Consider the following 25,307-nt stretch of genomic DNA (forward strand, 5'->3'; position numbering starts at 1 on the left):
TGTTCTGGCACGTTTCTTGGTGGAGGAGGTTTAAACACTGAATCTTTCACATAACCCCACAGAAAGAAATCGCATGGGGTTAAGTTGGGAGAGCGTGGATGCCATGACATGAATTGCTGATCATGATCTCCACCATGACCGATCCATCGGTTTTCCAATCTCCTGTTTAAGAAATGTCGAACATCATGATGGAAGTGCGGTGGAGCACCATCCTCCTGAAAGATGAAGTCAGCGCTGTTGGTCTCCAGTTGTGGCATGAGCCAATTTTCCAGCATGTCCAGATACACGTGTCCTGTAACGTTTTTTTCGCAGAAGAAAAAGGGGCCGTAAACTTTAAACCGTGAGATTGCACAAAACACGTTAACTTTTGGTGAATTGCGAATTTGCTGCACGAATGCATGAGGATTCTCTCCCGCCCAGATTCGCACATTGTGTCTGTTCACTTCACCATTAAGAAAAAATGTTGCTTCATCACTGAAAACAAGTTTCGCACTGAACGCATCCTCTTCCATGAGCTGTTGCAACCGCGCCGAAAATTCAAAGCGTTTGACTTTGTCATCGGGTGTCAGGGCTTGTAGCAATTGTAAACGGTAAGGCTTCTGCTTTAGCGTTTTCTGTAAGATTTTCCAAACCGACGGCTGTGGTACGTTTAGCTCCCTGCTTGCTTCATTCGTCGACTTCCGCGGGCTACGCGTGAAACTTGCCCGTACGCGTTCAACCGTTTCTTCGCTCACTGCAGGCCGACCCGTTGATTTCCCCTTACAGAGGCATCCAGAAGCTTTAAACTGCGCATACCATCGCCGAATGGAGTTAGCAGTTGGTGGATCTTTGTTGAACTTCGTCCTGAAGTGTCGCTGCACTGTTATGACTGACTGATGTGAGTGCATTTCAAGCACGACATACGCTTTCTCGGCTCCTGTCGCCATTTTGTCTCACTGCGCTCTCGAACGCTCTGGCAGCAGAAACCTGAAGTGCGGCTTCAGCCGAACAAAACTTTATGAGTTTTTCTATGTATCTGTAGTGTGTCGTGGCCATATGTCAATGAATGGAGCTACAGTGAATTAATGAAATCGCTTCAATCATTTGTAATAGCCCTGTACAATCAGTACTTTCTCTGTGCAGTAGTATGTGATGTCACTAATGACAGTGTCACTACAGCAGAGTTACTAAACACAGATTTCCAAAACTCCTTCACAAAAGAAGACCAAATAAATTTTCCAGAATTTGAATCTAGAACAGCTGCCAACGTGATATCTGTGTTGTAATGAAGCAGCTTAACTCACTTAATAAGTCATATGCCATTCAGGTTCCTTTCAGAGTATTCTGAAAAAATAGCTCTATACTCTGCAGTTATATACAACCACTCACTCAACAAAAGGTCCTTACTTAAGGATCACAACTCTCACCAATACCCAAAAAAGGAAATAGAAGTAATCCACAGAATTACAGATCCATATCACTAATGTAAATTTTCATTAGGATTTTGAAATATATACTGTGTTCAAACATTATGACTTACCTCAAAGAAAATTATTTATTGACAGATAGTCAGCATGAATTCAGAAAATATTGTTCTTGTGAATCACAATAAATAGTGAGTGCTATTGACAGGGGATGTCAAGTTGATTCTTTATTTTTAGATTTCCAGAACGCTTTTGACACTGTTTCTCACAATCAACTTCTAATCAAATTGTGTGGCCATGTAGTATCACATCAATTGTGTGACTGGATTCATGATTTCCTTTCATAAAGGTCACAGTTCATACTAACTGACAGAAAACCATCAAGTAAAACAAATGTAACATCTGGCATTCCCCAAGCAAGTGTTATAGGCCCTCTGCTGTTCCTGATATACATAAACGACATACGAGACAATCTGAGCACTCCTCTTAAATTGTTTGCAGATGTCATTTACTGTCTTCTAAGGTCATCAGATGAGCAAAACCAATCACAAAATGATTTAGGCAAGATATCTGTGTAGTGAAAAAAATGGGAAATGTCTCTAAAATGAAAAGTGTGAAGTCATTCACATGAATATTAAAAGAAATCTGCTAAATTTCAGTTACAAAATAAACCACACAAATCTAAACGCTGTAAATTCAACTAAGTAATTAGGTATCACAATTATGAATATTGGGGTACATTGGAATGATCGCACAGATAACATTTTGGGGAAGGCAAATCAAAGACTGTGATTTATTGGCAGAACACTTAAAAAGTCCAACAGGTCTACTAAAAGAGACTGCTCACACCACACTTGTCCATCCTCTTCTGGAGCATTGCTGTACAGTGTGGCATCTGCATCAGTTGGGACTGATGGAGGACATCAAAAAAGTTCATTGAAGGGCAGCTCATTTTGTATCATCACAAAATAGGAGAGAGTGCCAGGAACATGATACATAAACTGGAATAGCAATTATTAAAACAAAGGCATTTTTCATTGTGTCAAGATTTTCTCATGAAACTTCAATCACTAAATTTCTCCTCTGAATGCAAAAATATTTTATTGGCACCCATCTACATTGAGAGAAATGATCATCATAATAAAATAAGAGAAGTCAGAGCTTGCACTGAAAGATTTAAGTGCTCATTTCTTCCACATGCCATTTTAGAGTGGAACAGTAGAGAAACAGCTTGAAGGTAATTTGATGACCCCTCTGCCAGGTAATTAACAATGAATTACAGAGTAATAGTGTAGATGTAGATCTAGATGTAGATGTAGATGTACATCTCCAAATTCAGCATGGGTGATAATTCACAAGCAAACTCCTGTATCAGTATCATTCTCAATGTGTGCAGTGGCTTATGGCTGCCAATTGCCCACCAAAACAGATGTTTTGCCAATGGTTTGTTGCAAACACTGCCAAGCTATTGTCTTGTCTCTTCAGTTTTATTTTCAGACAATGCAAGGTTGGGAAGAGATGGAATAACGAGTATTCACAACCAACACATATGGACCAATCTTAATCATCATGCTACAGTACAGGCTACAATATCAGCATGAGCTTAAGATTATTCTGTGGGCTGGAATTGTAGCTTATTGTCTGGTAGGACTATACACTCTCCCAGCACATCATATGAGTGACTTTATTCAGAACATCCTCCAAGACCTACTAAAAAATATTCCCCTGCAAATGAGAAGAAACATGTGATTTGTGTGTGTGATGAAGTTCTAGCACATTTCAGTCTCAGTGTTCAGGATGAATTGGCTAGTATCTACCATGACTGATGGATAGGTACAAGAGGACCAGTTCCCCATATATCAAGAATTTGGATTATTGTCTCTGGGGGCATCTTAAACAGTTGGTCTATACAACAGAGCACCTGCATGCAGAAACTTTCATTGATGTGTCATCGAAGCCTACGAAACAATTCAAAACTATCAGTGAATATTTGAAAGGATGTGGCAGTTTGTGATTCAATGATAACATGCTCCTTTAGAAGCAAGAGGAGCACATTTCAGGTATTTTCATGAGTATGTGTGTTGATGAGCCCCAATTACCTAAATTGTAAACTTTCATTAATAACTCAAAAATGAAGGATTTTCAGCCATATGTTTATATAAACTTTTTACTTGTTTAGATGTAAGGAAAATGTCCCAAACTTTGTAAAAGTATATTTGAAACACCCTGTATAAGAAATATACAAATGTGGTACAATATTATGGGCAAATACATCACTTTTATTTTATGTAACTTATGGTTTAGGTGAAAATGCTACACATATACATGTTATTGTGTATTCTGGCGATTTCTTTCAAAGGTTCAGGCTGTGGAACCACACACCAGGCACTTTCCACGGTGTCCATAGTTCCACTTACTCTCAGCCTCAGAAATTTAAGATATGCGTAAAACACCCTATATACCTCAACCAATTGAAAATCCAGAACGGAATAAGAACAATATTATGAAAAGTGTAATTCAATACCTACCCTATAGAGGAGATGATTATTTGAGAGCCAAGCACAACAAAAAGACAGGCACACAGAATTTAAACTTCCGACCAAAAGACTTTCTTCTAAAGTAGAAAACATTTCACACACACACACACACACACACACACACACACACACACACGACCTCTGAGACTGGACTGCAGGGCTCAGTGGCTAGAGATGGTCATCACGTGTCTACGAGTGGTATATATATGTGCAGATGGATATGAGTGTGTGTGTGAGTGTATACCTGTCCTTTTTTCCCCCTAAGGTAAGTCTTTCTGCTCCCGGGATTGGAATGACTCCTTACCCTCTCACTTAAAACCCACATCCTTTCGTCTTTCCCTCTCCTTCCCTCTTTCCTGATGAGGCAACAGTTTGTTGCGAAAGCTTGAATTTTGTGTGTATGTTTGTGTTTGATTGTGTGTCTATCGACGTGCCAGCACTTTCGTTTGGTGAGTCACATCATCTTTATATATATAGTTATAATAGAGGGAAACATTCCACGTAGGAAAAATATATCTAAAAACAAAGATGATGTGACTTACCAAATGAAAGTGCTGGCAGGTCGACAGACACACAAACAAACACAAACATACACACAAAATTCAAGCTTTCGCAACAAACTGTTGCCTCATCAGGGAAGAGGGAAGGAGAGGGAAAGACGAAAGGAAGTGGGTTTTAAGGGAGAGGGTAAGGAGTCATTCCATTCCCGGGAGTGGAAAGACTTACCTTACGGGGAAAAAAGGACGGGTATACACTCGCACACACACACATATCCATCCACACATATACAGACACAAGCAGACATATTTAAAGACAAAGAGTTTGGGCAGAGATGTCAGTCGAGGCGGAAGTGCAGAGGCAAAGATGATGTTGAATGACAGGTGAGGTGTGAGTGGCAGCAACTTGAAATTAGCGGAGATTGAGGCCTGGTGGGTAACGGGAAGAGAGGATATATTGAAGAGTAAGTTCCCATCTCCGGAGTTCGGATAGGTTGGTGTTGGTCGGAAGTATCCAGATAACCCGGACGGTGTAACACTGTGCCAAGATGTGCTGGCCGTGCACCAAGGCATGTTTAGCCACAGGGTGATCCTCATTACCAACAAATACTGTCTGCCTGTGTCCATTCATGTGAATGGACAGTTTGTTGCTGGTCATTCCCACATAGAATGCATCACAGTGTAGGCAGGTCAGTTGGTAAATCACGTGGGTGCTTTCACACGTAGCTCTGCCTTTGATCGTGTACACCTTCCGGGTTACAGGACTGGAGTAGGTGGTGGTAGGAGGGTGCATGGGACAGGTTTTACACCGGGGGCGGTTACAAGGATAGGAGCCAGAGAGTAGGGAAGGTGGTTTGGGGATTTCATAGGGATGAACTAACAGGTTACGAAGGTTAGGTGGACGGCGGAAAGACACTCTTGGTGGAGTGGGGAGGATTTCATGAAGGATGGATCTCATTTCAGGGCAGGATTTGAGGAAGTCGTATCCCTGCTGGAGAGCCACATTCTTTCTGAGACTGGACCAAACTCTGAATGTGGCTCTCCAGCAAGGAAACGACTTCCTCAAATCCTGCCCTGAAATGAGATCCATCCTTCATGAAATCCTCCCCACTCCACCAAGAGTGTCTTTCCGCCGTCCACCTAACCTTCGTAACCTGTTAGTTCATCCCTATGAAATTTTTACTGTTGGAAACATTATTAATTTCATCTCAAAATTTATTTACTTTAGCCTGAAAGGTGACTTTTGATGTGTTTTTATGAAGTCAGCACTATAATATAGCAAAATGGTTTTATTTTTAATTTGAATTGAAGGAAATGACTGTATAATTATTAAGCAGACAAAGATTTTGGAATTAATTAAATAAAGTTTTCAACATCACCCAATCTAACTCAACTGATAGAAAAAAAAACTGCAGCACCAAGAGGAAGTTGTACAACAGAAACAAAAACTCATAGGCATGTTTCTACATCTGAAAAATGATGTCTATTCAAATTTGCACAAGTCACATAAGAGTGGCTGTAGTAACACCACTATGAGGTTGCAAATCAGGTCTGCTTTAAATACACGCTACAATGGTCATGAGTATTAGTTACCTTTGCGACTGGACGTGGTGAGCTGATGTAGTCAAGAATGTGTTTAAGACAACAGAAATACCATTATCAACATGTCATTGAGTTTGAACGAGGTTGTGCGATAGGGCTATGAGAAGCTGGATGTTCCTCATGTGATGCTGCAGAAAGACTTGGCAGGAATGTAGCCACTGTACATGATTGCTGATAGCAGTGTTCACAAGAATGTATGGTCACAAGAAGATCAAGCTCCAGACAGCCGTGTGGCACTACTGGGAGGGAAGACCATTACCTTTGGAGTTTGGTGTGTCATATTGTTCCTGCAGCAGTAATTTGAGCAGCAGTTGGCACCACATGGACATAACATACTGTCGCAAATTGGTTACTTCAAGGACAGCTCTGAGCGAGATGCCCTGTAGCGTGCATTCCACTGACCATAAACCAGCACAGTATGTGACTTCAGTTTTGTCAAGCAAGAGGTTATTGGAGGGCAGGGTGAAGGTCTGTTGTGTTAGCTGATGAAAGCTGGTTCTGCCTTGGTGTCAGTGATGGCCATGTGTTGGCTAGAAGGAGGCCTAAAATGCTCTACAGAGTGTCAACACATTGCCTTGGCCTGCTCGATCACCAGATCTGTTCCAAACAAGAACTTACGGGAACATCATTGGACGACAAGTCCTTCATCATCCACAACCAGCATTAATTGTCCCTGTACCAAATGACCACGTGCAACAGGCATGGAACTCCATCACAGAAGTTGACATCCAGCACCTGTAAACACAATGCATGTATGTGTGCAAGCTTGCATTCAAAATTCTGGCAGCTACACTGGATATTAATGTTCAGCATTTCACATTTACAATGGCTTACCTTGTGCTTACATTAATTTGTGATCTTACAATGTTAGTTACTTACATAGGTTACCTAGACAAATGTATTCCCAAAATTTCATTACTCTATATTTATTACTTTCTGCATTGTGATTTTTTTCTGTCATTGTATATGCAGGACATTTTTCTCATGAAATTGAACTGATATAGTATTTAACCAACATATGTTCCCATCCTCTGGTATATTAGAGTCCATGAACATACAAAAATTCAGTTATTGCAGTAAACCCTTTACATACCTATGAAGTGGAAATAGGAGGAGAAGATTGCTTATTTCTGACACTCTGTAGATAGGATATAATGAAAAGAAAGTGATTTAATAAAGGACGAATGAGACCACCCTGCTGGGGAGACATCACTTCCTGCCTCATGTGTTTACTAAAATTCAGTTAATTTGCTACCTATTTAATGGGTCACACTTACTCTGATACCCTGCTCTTGCATTTACTTTTGCAATATTGGGTGAAATATTAACCTCTTTTTTTTTTTTCATTTCAATCACAAACACAGTACCCACTCAATATAATCTTTGAACACACCTCATCTTATGATTACAAGTCCCTGCAACATAACATACACACTGAAAACTGTTCTAGGCACATTTATGTGTAAAACTGCTGCACATATATTGCATACCTCACTGTCAACATCTAATAATACAGGGTTGCTATGTTTCAGCACTTTACCTGAAAGTGCATCAGTTAGAGTAGCTTTGTAATACTCTTTACAAAAATGTAATCTGTTTTCTTCTAACACTCACAGTTTTTACGTAATTCCTAAAGTTTCTTTTGTTAAATTTGACTAATGCAATAGATTGTAAATTTGATTTTGAGAAGAGCAATACTCTTCAATTTGTTTAGAGGCACACAAATGCATCAAAGTTATTTGAATATAAATTTAAAGTGGAATTTGTATGGGTCAACAGTAATGACATGATCCTTATGTGTTTTTTTTACATCTGCAGCTCTCTGACTCTCATAATCAGGAGATAGAACATAACCTCATATCTCAGAGAAGCATACCTATCTTATTTCAGTATAAAGTTAGGGACATCAGGACAAAACTTTTCCTCCATATACTGCTTGTCATACATGCATTGCAGGTTTGGGTAAATGGACACAAAGCAAGCAGAAATCTTTACCATTCAGGATTCCAGTGCTATGGAAAGAAACCATGCAGATGACAGCAATTTTTGTATGATGAAAGCTGGTGCACCGAACAGGAACAGTGTGAAAGGACTTGTTTATCCAAACCTAAAATCAGCTGTAAGATCATACCACATCATCCTATCATTCCTGTACTTGACCCGCCCTCTGCTTTAGTGTCTTCAACATCATCAATTGAAACTTCAGATCCTGATATAACTCCACACCCACAAAAGGACAACCAGAGCCACTTACACTAGAAGAACTGAGTGACTTGGTAAGAGATCTGGAGCTTTCAAAAGAACGAACACAAGCTTTGGGGTCTCAATTAAAAGAAAAATATTTGCCTGTCCTGGGCACAACTGTCTATTGATTTCAATCAAGAGAATCAGAATTTCATTAGTATTTCACTTCAGAAGGCCCTCTTGTGTGTTGTAAGAATATTGAAGATGTGTTTTGAGATATAGTGTTATGTACAACATGAATGAATGGAGGCTGTTTATAGATTCTAACAAAAAAAAAGCCTCAAGACCATATTTCTACCCATTGGAAATAAGTATGGCTCAGTGGCAGTAGCATGCTCTGTGCACTTAAAAGAAACCTATGAAAATATGAATATGCTGCTGAAGACGTTACACTGTTTGAATGCCAATGGATTATATGTGGAGACCTAAAAGTAAGAGGAATGCTGCTGGAACAACAGTCAGGCTTTACAGAATAATTTTGTTTCCCATGCCTCTGGGATTGTCATGCTTGTGAATCATGTTGAGTAGAATAGAATGAATTCTGAAGAGAGAAATGTTGTGTGTGAATATCTGGTGAAAAGAGAGAAAATCATCCTGCCACCTCTTCATATTAAACTAGTAATCATGAAACATTTTGTCAAAGCAGTGTATAAAGATGGTGATTATTTTAGGTATGTGAGTTCCAAATTTTCTTTTCTGTCTGAGGCTAATCTTAAAGAAGGAATATTTGTGGGACTTAGCATTAGGAGTTTGATGAAAGATGAAGTATTAGAAAATATGCTACCACAGGAAGAATGTCTGCCTTGGATAGGATTTAAGCGCATGGTTGGCAATTTCTTGGGGAAAGGAAACATCTAGATTTCAAAGCCATGCTGGAAAATATACTGATGACTCTGAATAATTTAGAATGCAACATGAGCCTTAAAATCTATTTTCTTCACAGCCATCTTGATGTCTTCCCTGACAGTCTTGGAGATGTTAGTGAAGAACATGGAGAAAGGGCTCATCAAGACATGAAAGAAATAGAATCTCAATCTCGTTCTCAAGGCAGGTGGGATGAAGGGCTGACGGCTGAGTACTGTTGGTCTCTAACAAGAGATAATATGGAGCTACAGCATGGAAGAAAATCTCGAAGACGAAGTGTCAATATTAAGAGGAAGTGATACTGAAAAAGGGCAGTGTCTCCATAAGACTTGCAATATGTTGAACTTAAATTGTGATTATAGCAACGAAAATCATCGATTAGCATATTACCCTGTCTCCCACCTTTAAGCTCTCAGGCTTTCAAATCTTGTCCAGTGTAGTCCCCAACGAACTGTTTTTCCTTTCCATCCTGTCTGGTAAGTATCTCCTGACCCATGGTTCTGGATGACAGTTTACAGGTTACTTGTATAGCTGTAAGTGTCTTTATTAATATATTAAAATGTCTTAGCATTGTATGAATATAGCAAATTTTATAGAAGTGTTACAGTTTTCTCATATGTATAGGCAAAATCTGACTCCACTTTCTTTGACTGAGGCCAGCAATTAAAAAAAATCACTCTTCAAGTTTAAAAACTTTGACAAAATTTTAATTTTCAAGCCCTGTGTAATTTGAACATATCTACCACTTGTAATCTAATCACAAGCTTCTTAACTTTAGCAACCTTTTTCCTTCCAGTGTACACATTTTTCATCATAACATTGCTTACATTATCTTTTACTAATTGTCTTTCATTTACCACCTGTACACAGTCCATTTCAGTTGTTTTGTGTGGTGTATTCTCCAAAGTAACAATATTTACATTAACATTTTCTTCCCATATGCAAGCTTGCATTGAATCTAATTTAGAAAAAAATTATGACCAAAATCTTCCAAATCTCCTTAATTTCCCTTCTAACACAATCACAATGTTTTGCCATCACATTTAGCTGACTCTCAATAGTTAATTCTTTTCTGAATAAATCAAACCAATAAGATTGAAGTATTTCCTTTCTCATTGTTTCATTTTGAACTTTGTGAGTCATGTCATATAATAACTGAATGTGTGTAATTTCAACGTCATTTGCATTAGATGCAGTTAGCGGTAAATTATTTGCATCATTATTCATCACCAAACTTCTACATTCTTTCTCAAACTGGCACTCATCAAGACTGCCCTTCTACTTTATCAAGAAATGTTATTCAGTAACTGAACACATTCTATTTAAACATCACTAATTGCATCAGTATTTACAACAATGATTTTCTGAATCACCACCAGTTCTGAACATCAACAGTATTTACTTGCTTTGCATCAGAAACATCATAACAAAATCACGTTTGCACTACTATTGTTAACTCATCCTGATAAGACTTCTATCTCCATACTACATACTTTTTCAAGCTCATCTCCATAGTTTCACAGATTGTGACTCCAAGCAGCTAATGTTGATTCCACATTTACTGTAAAATCATCTATTTTCTTCTCTAAACAAACTTGGATTGAATTTGGGTTATCATTTGTATTCTGCAAACCTGATTTTAAATTATTCAGGTTACCATTAATCTGGTTCATTTTTGCATTCAGTTCATTACTAAATTGGTTTAGATCATTTTTCATACACATGCTCTCATTCACAAACCTTATTATCTATGACAAGATCCTTGCTTTCCAACCTTTGCTCTAACTTCTCACAATATACACTGTTTTTCATTTTTCTGTCAATAATCAACTGTACACCTAATAAAAACAGTTTTATCTTAAATTGTCCTGATTTTCTTGCTGCTCCTATCAAAAACTATCATCAGCCTTTTATATTTCAGCATTTGTCTGCAATGTTGAAATTCAGCCTCCAAGTGGCTCTTTGTTGGCTGCTACACTGTCCAATATGGCACCAGTCTCTTCATCTTGTATTAGTGAAGTCCTTCCAATTTGGCAGCCACCTTGTATTATTTGGCTGCACAGTTATCTTTTCTACTGTTCCTCTGCACCTTTTACTATCTACATTCTCTTTTGTTTTGCTAGTGTCATACAATAAGTTCACTGTCACTGTGACTCCTAGTTCATATCCTCATAGCACTTTTGATCTTAATTTCACTGTCTACAAGTTTATCATTTCTGCCCTGTATCACTGTCTTTAAATGAACAAGTTCATTTCACAATACCCAAGCAGGGAGGTGTCCTCAGCTTTCGGTGACAGTGCTTACCTTTGTTGTCCATTAAAACCCTGGTGTCTTGATGATCAAAGTCTTGTAGAATATCTGTAAACCAATTTCTAGGAATTGTGCAAACAATGTTCACTACACAAATTTCCAAGTGATCTGGCTTTTTCCCCATGTTTATTACCATTACAAACATTACAATGACCAGATCAAGTTTCACATCATATGTTTCTACACAAGTAGGTATCTCCACTTCTCCACATACAGATGTGATATTAACAACATAATCACTGCATTAAATCACAATCCTTTTAGACACAGTATTAGCAGAACACAGTGACTGTAAATTTCATAAACAGTGCACACACTTAAGTTTTTGAGACAGTTACCAAGATGAATAAATACCAAGTGAATAAAACACAATGTCAGTCAGAAGTAAACAACATCCATCAGTTCAAGAGAATTAACACAGTTATTGTTTGATAATAGTAAACCAGATAATTCCCACATGATCATGTATATATAATCAAAATATTTCCATAGATATATTAAATATGAACTTCACGAGTACTGAATACAGACTAGCTACAGTTTCTAGATATCTCAAATAGTTGTTGTGTGAATGCTAGCTGGTCCCTGATCGAAAATTGTGGGTACCGTCCAATTATTTACAGATTGACATTTGAACATCTTGTCATCTCAGAAATTACATAATCAAAAAAAAAGGGCTAGGTTATAATTTGCTATTTAGGATGTTCTGTAAGTATTAATAGTAATTTAGTTTATGGAATATATTATGGGTTTAGCAAAATAGAAAAGTTAATGAAACTATTTTATGCATCCTCATTGCAAAAACTCCACTTACAAGTACAAATGCCTTACTGAAAATTATGGGAAAGTATGTAAAAATCACAATTAATGGCCTAATTCATTAGTGAAGTATGGCACCTTGTGCATAAAAAGCGTTTTGACAGAAGTATGATGGCATAGGTTGGAATCTAACAAGTACATCAGTGAAATCTGCAATGGAAAGTGTATCTGGCACAAACTTTCGTGATTTCCTGACTGTAATGGTAATTATATTGTAAGTTAGTTGGTTTTGTATGAATCAAAATACTTTAATGGAAAATCAGGATGCCAGTCTTTCTAATGGATGATGTCAGCATGATCAGTTGTACCAATTAGCTCCATAGAAATTTTCTCTTGCATGTTGGATTGACAAGTTTTTCAACTATCCATATTTTGTAATTAACAAGGTTTTCATGAAAATTACTTACACTGTGAGAATAAGCATATTAAAAATAAGACACTGAAGCATACTATTATAACTCAGTACTGTCTTATTTCATAATGCTATGGGGTAATGCAGCTTAGGCCAATATGTATTTGTTTTACAGAAGTGGGCAGTAAGAGTGTTGTATTCCTCTTACAACAGATCAGAATGTTTGGGTTGAAGGATATAAATTTTAGATACCTCTTTTATATTTATATGTTAGAAATGGATCTGGACTATTCCCATATATAGATATCAGATGTGGCCTGTGTAAAGTAAATGCTTTGTTTGAGTTGTTAGCTATTACTGTGGTAATATACAGGAAGGAGCAGTAGCTTTATTCAAAACAGCTGTTTTCTAATATCTACACTATAATGAATGATGTTTGCTTTAATAAAGTTACATTTATTAATTATACTTCAGTTATAACTGAGTGCAGAATTTGCAGAATAATAATAATACTTAAAGGGTTTGGGTGCATCACCTGCAGAAATGCAAATTGATTATATTAATAGACTGTGCATTTATTTGCACAAGAAAAGTGTTTTTGAGGATGATTATTAAACTAAGTCACTCTTTTCAAATTACTGTTACAAAATTTTTCACATATTTCCATCTCTAGGCTCACTAATAAAATAATAAATCAATAATGTCCTCATTGTCAGTAACAGTTGGTCAGGGTTTTTTTCACAGTTTTTAATCATTATTACTAAGAAACAAATGAAACATTTATGGGCAGACTATGATGGTAATGCATTGGTGCATTTCATTACCAGGCAGTGCATATGGCATGCTGGTGATTAGGACTTATGAAACTGTGAATTTGTGACAATAGCACATTGCTGGGCAGTGAGGTTATGGGTGGTGATGACAATGTGTTTGCCAGTGTAAGCAGAATCGAGATAAAATCTTGACCAACATCTGAGCTCAAAAATGAAATATTGAGCGACATCTGAGCTGTCTCCTCAAAGTTAGCATCAAAGTCTCTACTCTGAGGTCTAATATTGCACCCTGTACTGTGGAGTCTCAAAGTCATCTACAGCACACAGACAATCTGTCTTCTGACATCCTACAAATATTGCTCTGGGCATGTCCATGCATCCAATTTGCCTGCTCATTCTTTTCTTCTTGTCAATCAAATGATTTTCTGACAACTTTCTGGTTGTCTTTTCCACTCTCATTCTGATGGCAAAAAAGACCATGTAGTTGCCAACAAATTTTATTTTATTTAGGCAATATTCTTTTGTCATAGCAAGCTGTTCATTTTCTGCTACCTGTCATCCTGTGGACACATTCTTGTATCATCTTTAGCTTTGAAAAGTGCCTTTATTTCTGCACCAGCTTAATGATACTGTTTCAGGGGTGATCCAATTCCTGGGTGGGCATATAAACTCTTAAAACTTGCTTCATACAGATGGCAGACATTCAGATCCAGCTCATACCATGCTTCACAGCCAGTATCAGGGGCATGCAAAGAGTGCAAATGTTGCACAAAGAAGAGCACTGCTTGTAATACATTTCCACACTGAGCCAAGCTGTAATCAGGGAGAGTAAACAGTGGCGTGGGGCACCACCCAATATGTCACTTACGTCATTCTGTGAGCCTTGCAAAACAGAGCCATAACATGTGATATCTGAGCTTACCTGCTCCATGGCATCCAAACACTGATGGAAGGTGTGAACTTGAGATGGACTGACAATAACTGAGACGTTATGGGAGGAACAAGTCTGTTGAGTCTTGTTGATAATGAAGGCAAATGACTGTGTCGCCAACCACAATGATGTTACATCCAACTTTTTTCAGAAGTCTCAGTCTCAGTGTCTAGCTATCCTGTTTGCATCTCTGATTCAAATGGAATGACAGTCTCATGAATTAAAGGATAACTTGGTTCACGAATTGTGACGTGCCATCTCCTGCTGAGACAGAGTGGAACTTAGCTGCTGCAAGCTGCCACTGCTGTTTGGTCACCACCGTGACTGATAGAAGATGTGGACAAGCCTAGGCCTTCTCCTAGTGAAGAGCCATAACAAGTGACTTTATTTATTTATTTATTTATCTCTTGCTCCGGTGATCCATGTTGTGACACTATCACAGTATATGGAATGTGTCAATTTTACAAGCTTTTGGCCAGAATTTATGGTAATACATAAAACAAAACAAAACCAGTAAACAGTAAATTAGGTCCCACTACAAAAAATACATTTTAGAGATAGATAAAGATTACAAAATAATAAGTGTTACAGAGAAATAAATATTGCAAAATATATGTTTACAATAAAAATATTCGGTATTACAAATACAAATTTGGGCATACACTTGCAATTTACAATACAAGAAATGTTAAACACTGTAGTTCAGGAACTCTTCTCTTGTATAAAATGATCCTTGCAATAGGAACTGCCTTAAGGTTTTTTTAAATAAGAGATGATACGAACTACTGTCTTCAATTTGTTTTGCGAGTCACCTGATTACCATCTTGCTGGCTGTGTGGGATACTGCCTCCCTGGCTGTATGCTTTGTTGCTCATTTGGGTTCTGGGCTTCCACCATGACACCCACTGACCATGATCAGCTGTTGCAGCTGCTGTAGCACATGTCTGTCTTTGAAAGCTCTGAGGTGGGCCACACTATATGCTGGTGAGCTGTGGCAGGCCTTCGGCTACAGACTCCTGATATGGCTACCCACATGACGTGCTGTTGTGCCCTGACATACACCACAGCCTCAGCTGACAAAGTGCTGCATCCACATTCCTTGTTGTACTTGAGTATGCAATACAGCATGCCTTTTGCTGTACCAGAGCATATATCCCCTACTGTAAAATCACAAGCAATAAATGCATTTACAGACAATGATATTTCACTTGTGCTTTAGGGCATGTGACAACCACCCACATCAGCTACTAAGCTCAGTCTCTTGTTCCTGTAACATCACCATCTCACCTACTCAGCCTCCATGACCACTAAAAATTGTGACCCAATGGGTGACCACTACAATGCATATACATCATCTGAGCCTCTGCCCATCAGACATATAATAGGATGTTGGGAGGGGTGGGGGTGGAGGGAGGACACTCTGCAGGTGAGACACAAATGTACTGTGCCCCTCTTGTGTTTTGTGGCAGTTGGCACCTCATCTGTCTCATTTACGGAATGGGCTTTTGGCACGTACCTGTCTGTGTCCTTTCAGCAGGTGCTCTGTTGGTCTTATACACTGACTAATCTCATCCATTACCTGAAGATAGCTGCTCATACCATTTCTCATAAAACATTACAGCACATAAATATACAATCAAAGAGCATAGATTAATTCTAGCAAAATGTAATATCAGTCACTGAACAGTGGAAGTGTTGAATTGTTAACAGGCTTTGTCAAGCTACAGTGCCAACTCGAAAAACACACACACGCATGCGTGCACATGCAAGTGTGCACGCATAAATGCATGTGCGCGCGCGCACACACACACACACACACACACACACACACACACACACACACACACACACACGCACACACGTGTTGCTACATTGGTGCTGGCTAGATGTGCAGCACTGGGATTGCATTACAGCCAGTGGAGGGTTTTAAGGTGGGGGTTGTGTTGAGTGGGTTGAGTAGGGGAGAGAGAGGCAGGAGACAGGAAAAGGGGTTTGTGGTGAGTAGGTAGTGGCTTGGAGGGAGGCAGCAGGTTTGCTGGCTAGGAATCTAGGAGGGAGAGGTGGCAGACACATGGGCTAGGCATGTGATACATGGGAATGTGGTGCATAGTGACATGAAGACATGGATTGGGAGGGTGTGACAGGACAGAGGAAGGGGGTCTGTCATGGTGGGAGTGTGGGACAGTGGGTTAATGGGGACTGAGGCAAGAGGGTTACAGGAGCAAAGAGTGTGTTGCAAGAATGAACTCCCACCTGTGTACTTCAGAAAAGCAGGTTTCTTACATTGTGTCAGAACTTTCCTTACTATAAAATGTAATATCACATGTGCTACTAAATACTAGTGTGCTGCCACTGAAAATATCTTAGGTGATGATTGAAATACTGTAGAAAAAGCACTGTTAACATTCTGAACATATATGAGGTGATTTTGCTATTCACCATAGCTTCCTGAGGCAGCTTGCATTGACGACTCACTGTCTGCATAAAATATTCACAATGAATGACAGTTGATGCAGAGCCACCACTGTCTAAGTTACATGACTTAGAATACATTCTCAATTATAATATTTTTTCATTTACATTGCAGGTTTTATGACCTTAATTGGAATGCTGTCGTTAACAGAGGCATTGAAAACTACTCCATGGTATATGTAATATGGAAGTTTATTCAAACAAGAGCACTGGTGGCCATGTTCCTTTTTCTTGTTGGAACTTCTATCCATATTAGTGGCTTGGTAAGTAGCAGATCCCTAATAATGTTTTAGAATTGCTGTTATTTTTGGAAATATATGTGTAGTTGTGTTTATATTATTTGAAGTTGAAGAGTGCCCCCTCCTTACCAATTATTGAAGCAGAAACACTTAGAGCATGGCTGATAGACACAAAATCAAGCAGCATTGACATCAAGGAAAAATTCAGTGACTGTTGAGTACTTCCTATTTGTATCAATTCAGTAATCCCCCATTGTGTTCAGTGTTTGCAAAGAGTGCATGAATAATGATTTGTGTCAGATGCACAATATAATATTAAAATTAAAATTAATTTTACTAACTTAGAATTGAACTCACATTTTGAATCTCTATTTTCAGTATGGCAACCTTTGTTAAAGTAAATTAATGTAATTAATGACTTAACGTAAAGTGGAGATGTTGAGTCACAGACAGGCACAATGTAAAGTCTGCTAGGATTTAATCTTCTGGGCGAAACATCTTCTTGTGAAATAGAAAGAACACACACATTCACACAAGCACAACTCACACACACACGATCACCATCTCCAGCTTCTGTGGCTGTATTGTTATTCCATTCTCGATTTACCACTGGTTAATTAATGACTTATTATTTTGACCATATTATGTTGAAATATGTTGTCATACGATAATACAATTAAGAAAGAAAACGAACATGCATTTTTGCATTTTAATATAGGATTTTATAAGTTCATATTTCCTGCATGTATCAAAGGAAAATACAATCAAGTAAGTTAGTAAATTATGACAGATAGTTTCTGGTAAATACTTACTTCAAGAGATCAAATGCGCAGTATTGCCAAGAGGCACACATAAAAGTAAAAGGGATTGACTACCTAGATTTAATCTTTGTCTACCATTGTCCTCATTACAGATGGCTCCTTCTCATCCTGGGGTCTGAGTGAATTGCAGTATCTTTTTAACCTCCTCCAGCTATCACCCTCTGTCTCTCCTTCCTAGTGAAGGAAATTTAGCTCTGAAAGCTAGATAGTGTGTTTCTTTTACCTTTATATGTGTCTGTCAGCAGTACTATACTTTCCTCCTCCTGAAGGCCAGCAATGGTCAGTTATGCTCACTCATGTTATTTCCTGCCTTTACCAATTACAATTTATTCTACCTCAGCAAAGACAAGGGTAAACCACTGTTGTATTACAATCTATTTTGTTTAAGAGCAAATGTGTTCTAGCATTTCTGTAATCTTTTTTGTTATTAACTGTGGATAGTCTTCTCTGAGATGCATTACCTTATGTCACTGGATGCTTGATGTTTACTTCCTTTCTCTTATTCTCTTTTCCATAATTTCTCTCTCCTTTCCCATTTCTGTTAATCATATTATTGGTATCTGTCCTGGTCTGTTGTTTACTTTGCCTCTGTATAATTTGTATAATTTCTTCCTATGAAAATCATTTATATGTTATTTACAATATTTCTAACTGCACAATAGCAACAGGATTAGCACACCTGACACTTTTTTTCTGTTATAGCTGCAAAATTATTAATTTGTGTAACTGATGTCACTAACACACGAAGGTGCAATGGCACTCAGTTTGAAGGTAGCCAGTTCAAATACTGGTGGTGGAAGAAATTATCACAGCATTGAGTCTCCCCCTCTGTCTTCCCTTTATTGTCTTCGATAACACAAACACAACACTAATATTATCAGTTTCTCTGTGTGCTCCAGAACTGTTTGTTTAATTAATGAAAAGGATGCTCCAGTTACTCTGTAGAATTCTGTGGACCAAACGAAGTTCAAAAGGGTAACAGCAGCATCCTTTACATTAATTAACAACACTATAACTTCATACAATCTCATAACAGTCCCCTCATTCATTACAGTTGAGACACAAATCTCACGGTTTGCAGAGGGACTGCACCACTGTGCATGCTGAATGCTAAACCTTTCCAATTAGGTGGCTGAATGTGCCCCTTCAGGTTCCCCAGTCAGCAGTGTCATATGATTATTTCTTTATTGTTGAGAGACTCATTTGATATATTCAAAAACAATGCAAATGACTTAGTGAATAGTGGTCATGTTTTACTAAAATTATCATCAATGAAATATTTTTTTTATAATGTTAGGCAAGACAGGAACGCCTAAGCCATATACAAAAAGCTATTTCCTTTTGATTTCACCTTTGGTCATTGCAATATTTTGCTGATCTACAGTCATACCTGACCTACTAATAGAAACCCACTGATGTAGTCCTTCACATGCAAATCATTACAAGGGAACTTAATGTGTGATATTTTATGTGCAGCTGTCTGCTGTAAGAATGTCTCCACTTTTGAAATGGTGTTTGAAGAGAGAGCAATTCCCTTACTCTATCATGTTCATCATTACACAAATCAAAAAATAAATTACAAATGGCAGATACATTCCATGTTGTGGAACATACTGCACTAGTGTTTTGTCTGCTACACGCATAACCATGATACCAACAATGTAGGAAAAGACAGATTGCTACTTACTGTAAAGTAATTCATGAATGGTGTGTGTTTCTTTTTTGCTGATGAAGGCTGTGGGTGACAGCTTTATAGAAGTGTCTTTTAATTGTGCCTGTTTACAACTTAATGTGTGTTCTTAATGGTTAGTAGCAATCTGTCTTTTCCTACATTGTTGATATTCCTACCTGGAGTTTCTATTGTTTAAACGTGATAACAGGTTTTGTAAGATGACAGCAATCAATGTTGCTATTTTTAACAACAGTAAAAATCTAGTCATGATCAAATCAAAGAAGTGTAAATAGTTATTACTGATCATCAAAGCATATTCCCTTAAGAGAAACTGCTATTCATTTTACTATACTTAGCTTCAGTTATCTAGTTATACTACTCTGGACTCTGAGATAAAAAGCTGAAGAACTGACAGCTTATCTTGCACATGTGTGTACAATCTACATATGAAAATTTAAATCCTACAAGTTAGTTAGAAAATGTGACAGTTTTGCCTACTCACAGATATTTGTGTAAAACTGCATTAAAGTGCTGATTTTTTTTTAAATAAGTAAAAGAATTGGACTTTCATATGTCTAAGTATATGCCTAAATAGTGTAAATTAGCCCTCAAAACAGTTCAAAAACAATCGCTTCTGATTTATTTTGCTTAGAATAATCTGTCTTTGTCAGAAGCAGCCAGTTTACATTAATTTTTTATCAAAATGTAATTACTTGCAAATAATCTGATACTTGTTCCTCAATTTCTTTCAGTAAAGCTTTTGAATACTCAAATATTCATTTAATTGCAACTGTTCAAAATGAATACTCAAGTTATGTGATGATGTACTTGTACGTCCTCCTTTTGTAGTCATCTTAAGATGAATGCTGACATAACACGATTATGTATTCAATTTTTAAATTACTGAAAGGTTTTTGTGTTATTATTTTCTATGTATCATGGTCCTCTGCATAGTAGTAGGTAATGACTGGGCACCAGTATTAAAGACCTGTGGGATGCAAATAAACAAAATGCAACTGCAGCCTACATGGAGCGTATTCCAGTGAAGGAGGCACTGTAAACAAAATTTAAAATCCAACAGTTGGCAGGACGCAATATTGTGTGTAAAAATGTGCAAACCACTTGTGAAAACTAACCTGTACTTAATTTTATGAGGCAAAATTCTGAGTACAGCAGGTAGACACATAAAACTACACAAAACTAGCCCTGCCTTCAGAACTGTCACCTCATTGCTTGGGACAGAAAGACGATACTCTCATCATAGGAGGAGAGGGACCCTGTCCTTACAATATATTAGTCCTTCTCATCCTATGAACTGAGTGACCTGTCCCTCCTTTAGAGCCTTCCACAGTTTACCTTCTTTCTTGTCAGAGCAATGAGATAATATTTTGAAAGCAAGGATAGTTGTGTGTATTATTATGTGTGTTTATCAGAAGTACTCAGAATTTCATCCTCTGAAGATAATTTTACAACTTTCAGATCTTCATTAAACATTCATAACAGGACAATACAATTGCAATGTTTATTTCAGAGAACATCAGGGTACAGAGTTATTGTACTTGATTTGGCAAGTGTTTGAATGGGTTTAAAACTTCCAAATTACCCCATACACATCAGAAGAAAAAATATTTAGAAATAACTTCTGAGAATAGTGTTATTAAATTGATGGTGAGTTGCTTTAGCTCTGTTTTGTACTAGTAAATTGAAAAATGTAACTTTTCCTAATGCATGGGATACCTGTGTATGTGTAGAAAGTGAACAATCTTCAATTTCGTCTTCCAGCCTGTGAAATATAGTTGATGTTCAGTATTTGGGTGTTTTCAGTGAAAGTTATTAATGCAATCTTAAATCAAATGTTACTGATGAAATCTGTGAAATAATTTTAGGTGGCAGTAGTAATTCAGGAGTGGAAATATTTGTTTCCCAGCAAAGACAGAATCTTTTCAGGCGATAACGATACCACTAATACAGCTCAAAATCTCCAAGATGGTGTTGAACCATAGGATGAAAAAGCCCCTATTGCTGGTCTCCACAATTTTGAAAGTGGGTATTATTTAGCCATTTTATCTGCATTGGTGGAACTATTAAAGCTATTTTATTCTCCTGAAGTAACGCTCAGTTCCTTGCAAAAGAGGTTTTCCATGCAAAAGGTGGTCCTAATATTATTATCAGATAGTTATACTCATCATGCATTCAAGTATTTAAGTGCAACATCAAAAGGTGAAGAAATTATTGTGTGTGGGAAATTCAGATCATAATCCGATTACTGATTTCCAAAGGATTCCAGTCAGCAGTATGGTGTTGTTGAATTTCAGTTTCATCTCATAGTCTCGTGATCTGAATGATACGTCAAATTTCCTTTTGGTAAAATACTATTACTTGTGATGTTGTAAAATGCACAAGGCAAAATAAAAATTGCATTTGTTCTCTTGATCAAAGACATAGAATAGGAATAATTAATATTAAAGTACTTGTCATTGTGCAGTTTACACAATGTTTTCATAACAATACATTTAAGCAAATGTGAATAGGGTTTGAATTTGTAATGAGAATAACTACTACATTTCCTTTCATGTACAAAAAAATTATACATATTTTCTCCCTCCAAATTTTACATTTCTCACAAAAATAAGTTGTACTAACTGGAATGAGATGATGTGTCTGCTGTTGAATCTAATTCAGCCAGAAGAATATATTCATTAGTACCGTACTATCAGTGGGGGTCTGTTGTTTTCAAATTACAACAAAATACAATTTTGCTTCTTAAACATGTAGCTCATCATTCTATGTTTAGTTATCTAGCAGGATTGTTAAATTTTGTCCATGTAATCTGTGATAAAAACTCACTTCTCCTGTATAGTTAAAATATTCTTATATCTTAAATATTTCTCTCATATATCTCTTATATCATTGTTTGTTCTACAGAAATTATATTCTAGTATATATTTTTTCCCATAGGTCTCTTTCTTGATAACATCAACTGGCAAGAATAACATTCCAGAGAAGACCACTACAAAATCACCCATAAATGGGCTGATGGCAGATGAGTCAGCTACCCTTCAGTCTTCTTCAGCTAATATTTATGCTGCTTTTGGTTATGCTTTAGCTGAGTTTTTCTCATCAATATTTATCTCATGGAGCTGGAGCATGAATTACAGGTCTGTTCTTTATCTCAATGTGAAGCAAATAGTAGATGGACCATATCAGAAGAATGTAGATATTTTTATATGTTACAGTATCAAACAAGAATAAGTAATATCTATGCAGTGTGTCTCTTACAAGCAAGAAAGTTAATTTTTCCCAGTCAATGGGAAAGGATGGAGGGGAGAATCAGTCATGGTGAATGTAACATGAGCTAAGAAACTTAACTCAGTGGCTACTGGCCCTTTTGCATGGGTAGATCATGCCCAGAATGAACGAATGTTGAGGTTGTATTGAGAATCAAGGTATAGTGAACAATCAAGTAACACTGAGCCAAAATTCTTATGTGTTCTAGGAGGCTTACAGGGACAAAGGCATGCCCATAAGATGTGTTTCTGTGCAATATAAAATATTCAAAGATGGTTGATAGATATCAACAACTAACTATGTGCTTGACATGATAAATGTCACCAACAATGAAATTTCAGATGACAAACAGTATAATCTTTTCTGTATTGCAGAAGGCAGGCAGAAAAAGAAATCATGTAATATACTGTTGAGCAGAATCAAGGAAAGCCCACTTATGATGGTGTAACACCCCAGAAGATGTGTAACTGAAGAGACAAAAACAATAAATTGTGTTTTGCTTCTCAACCTAAAGATGCCACATGGAGGACAAAAATAATAAATTGTGTTTTGGTTCTCAACCTAAAGACACCACATGGAGCCGCAGACAGGCAGAATGAACAGATTGTTACATATAAGCTTTCAGTCAAAGCCTTCTCCAGAAAAGAAAAATGTACACACATTCCCATAAGCAAGCACATCACACACACACACACACACACACACACACTCACACACACACACAAACACACATGACTGCAATCTCTTATCATCTGTTCATCTGTCCGGAATCAAAAATTCTGACCAGACAGCCAGAGATAGTGGTTTGTGTGTCTGTGTGTCTGTGTGTGTGTGTGTGTGTGTGTGTGTGTGTGTGTGCATGTGCGCTTGTGTGAATGTGTGTGTGTTTTTCCTTTCTGAAGAAGGCTTTGGCTGAAAGCGTATAAATAACAGTCTTTTCGTCATGCTTATCTGCAACTCAATGTGTCATCTTTATGCTGGATCACAAATATGTCATTTTCATAATCTTGTTGGTATTCCAGTCTAGACTTTCCATTGTTAGAGATTGTGTTTTACTCAAGCAGGACTCCTCAAAATATGTTTCTTGTTCAGCCAGACACTTATGATAATAGCGTACTTTTTCTGAAGAAAATCATCATGAGATGAAAGTACGTAGAATAATAAGTTGAATTTGCTGATACCATATGGCCTTCCAGCATCATCTCTGTAGCAACTGGTAGTACATATCGTGAACAAAAATATGATTGTTTGCAATATTGGTTTTTATCATCCAAGTGTCAAGTATTATGAGAGCATGATTAGTACATGTCAAGCATCCTGTAATGATGTAGCTTTAGAATAAAGTCATATATTATTTGCATAGTGCAATAATTATCAATTGATGATAGAGAAATTTCAAAATCAGCATGCTGGGCTGAGAACCCTTCCATGAGGGAGGCCTTGCTGTAGTACGTACGGGCCCACTGTATCACTGCTTAACCCTATGCATTCCCAAAACTGTAAACCAGCCCACAGATAACTGTGATAAAAGTGTTTTACTGTTACTGCAATCTGTTGAATGTCATACTCCATTGACATATTGAAAAAGACTGGAATGAAAGCTGTGCTGTACAAATGCAGACAACATGTTACTTTTTAATGTTGCATGATTATTTTTGTGAAGCCATTTGGGGTTGTCATCATTCTTGTCACGTTATCTGGGAACTCAGTTTCATTTTTCTTTCTTTTCATTCTTTTCTTGTTTAAAAATGCTCCATATCATATTTGCTTTATTTTTATAGTGTTCTATACTTAATTAATGATACATTTGTCACATTCTTGATAATAACTGAAGTGTATTTAAGATATACACAGTAATGGAATTTAGACTCTTTATTCCATGTCCTTTGAATTAAGTATAACTGTCTCTTCCTGGCATAAGACACTTCAGTTTCAGCTGTCCTTTATTATATTTCTTTTCCTCTATGTAACAAAAACATTAGTCATGCTGCTGAAGAGATATGATTAACAAAGAGTTAAAAGTTGTATCTACACTGGGTACTTTGTAACTCTTTCCATTTATCTTTCCATAATTTCTCTCTAAATATTGTAATTAAATTGTTGAGTCTGTAATACGGCTTTTTCTCCCATGATCTAATTCCAGTGGGTTAGCATTCCTTTTATAAACACAATGATAATTAAACCATTCAAGTTTGTTTTTAAATCTAAAATGTGGATTTAATGAGGATCTGAAGAAAAAGAGATTCCTAATTGCTGTTTCTATCTATTAAGAAAGATTCAAACATTGGAGCTTGCTTGCTTTCACTGCCTCCTTGTCCAAGAGCTTCTCAAATATAGGGCCACAGTTTCCAACACACTGCTTATTATGAGCTCAAATTTTGCATGAGTTCATTTAAAGGTATATCTGTACCCATACTATACTTGAACAAAATCTGACATGAAAGAGAGGGAAACTATTTAAAAATGTGATCTCTTGACTTGG

The 25,307-nt window shown here is 37.3% G+C and overlaps 1 protein-coding gene across 1 annotated transcript in view; it reads left to right on the forward strand.

Annotated features, from left to right (window-relative positions):
- LOC124596565 (ATP-binding cassette sub-family C member 12-like) overlaps window positions 1–25,307 on the forward strand; it is a 526,900-nt gene that overhangs the window by 35,793 nt on the left and 465,800 nt on the right. Inside the window, exons 4-5 of the mRNA XM_047135749.1 lie at window positions 16,921–17,068; window positions 22,496–22,695. Of these exons, the coding sequence (XP_046991705.1) occupies window positions 16,921–17,068; window positions 22,496–22,695 (348 nt within the window). The remainder of the gene's footprint in view (window positions 1–16,920; window positions 17,069–22,495; window positions 22,696–25,307) is intronic.

Source organism: Schistocerca americana, chromosome 2, assembly GCF_021461395.2.
Source record: "Schistocerca americana isolate TAMUIC-IGC-003095 chromosome 2, iqSchAmer2.1, whole genome shotgun sequence".
Taxonomy (NCBI): Eukaryota; Metazoa; Arthropoda; class Insecta; order Orthoptera; family Acrididae; genus Schistocerca; species Schistocerca americana.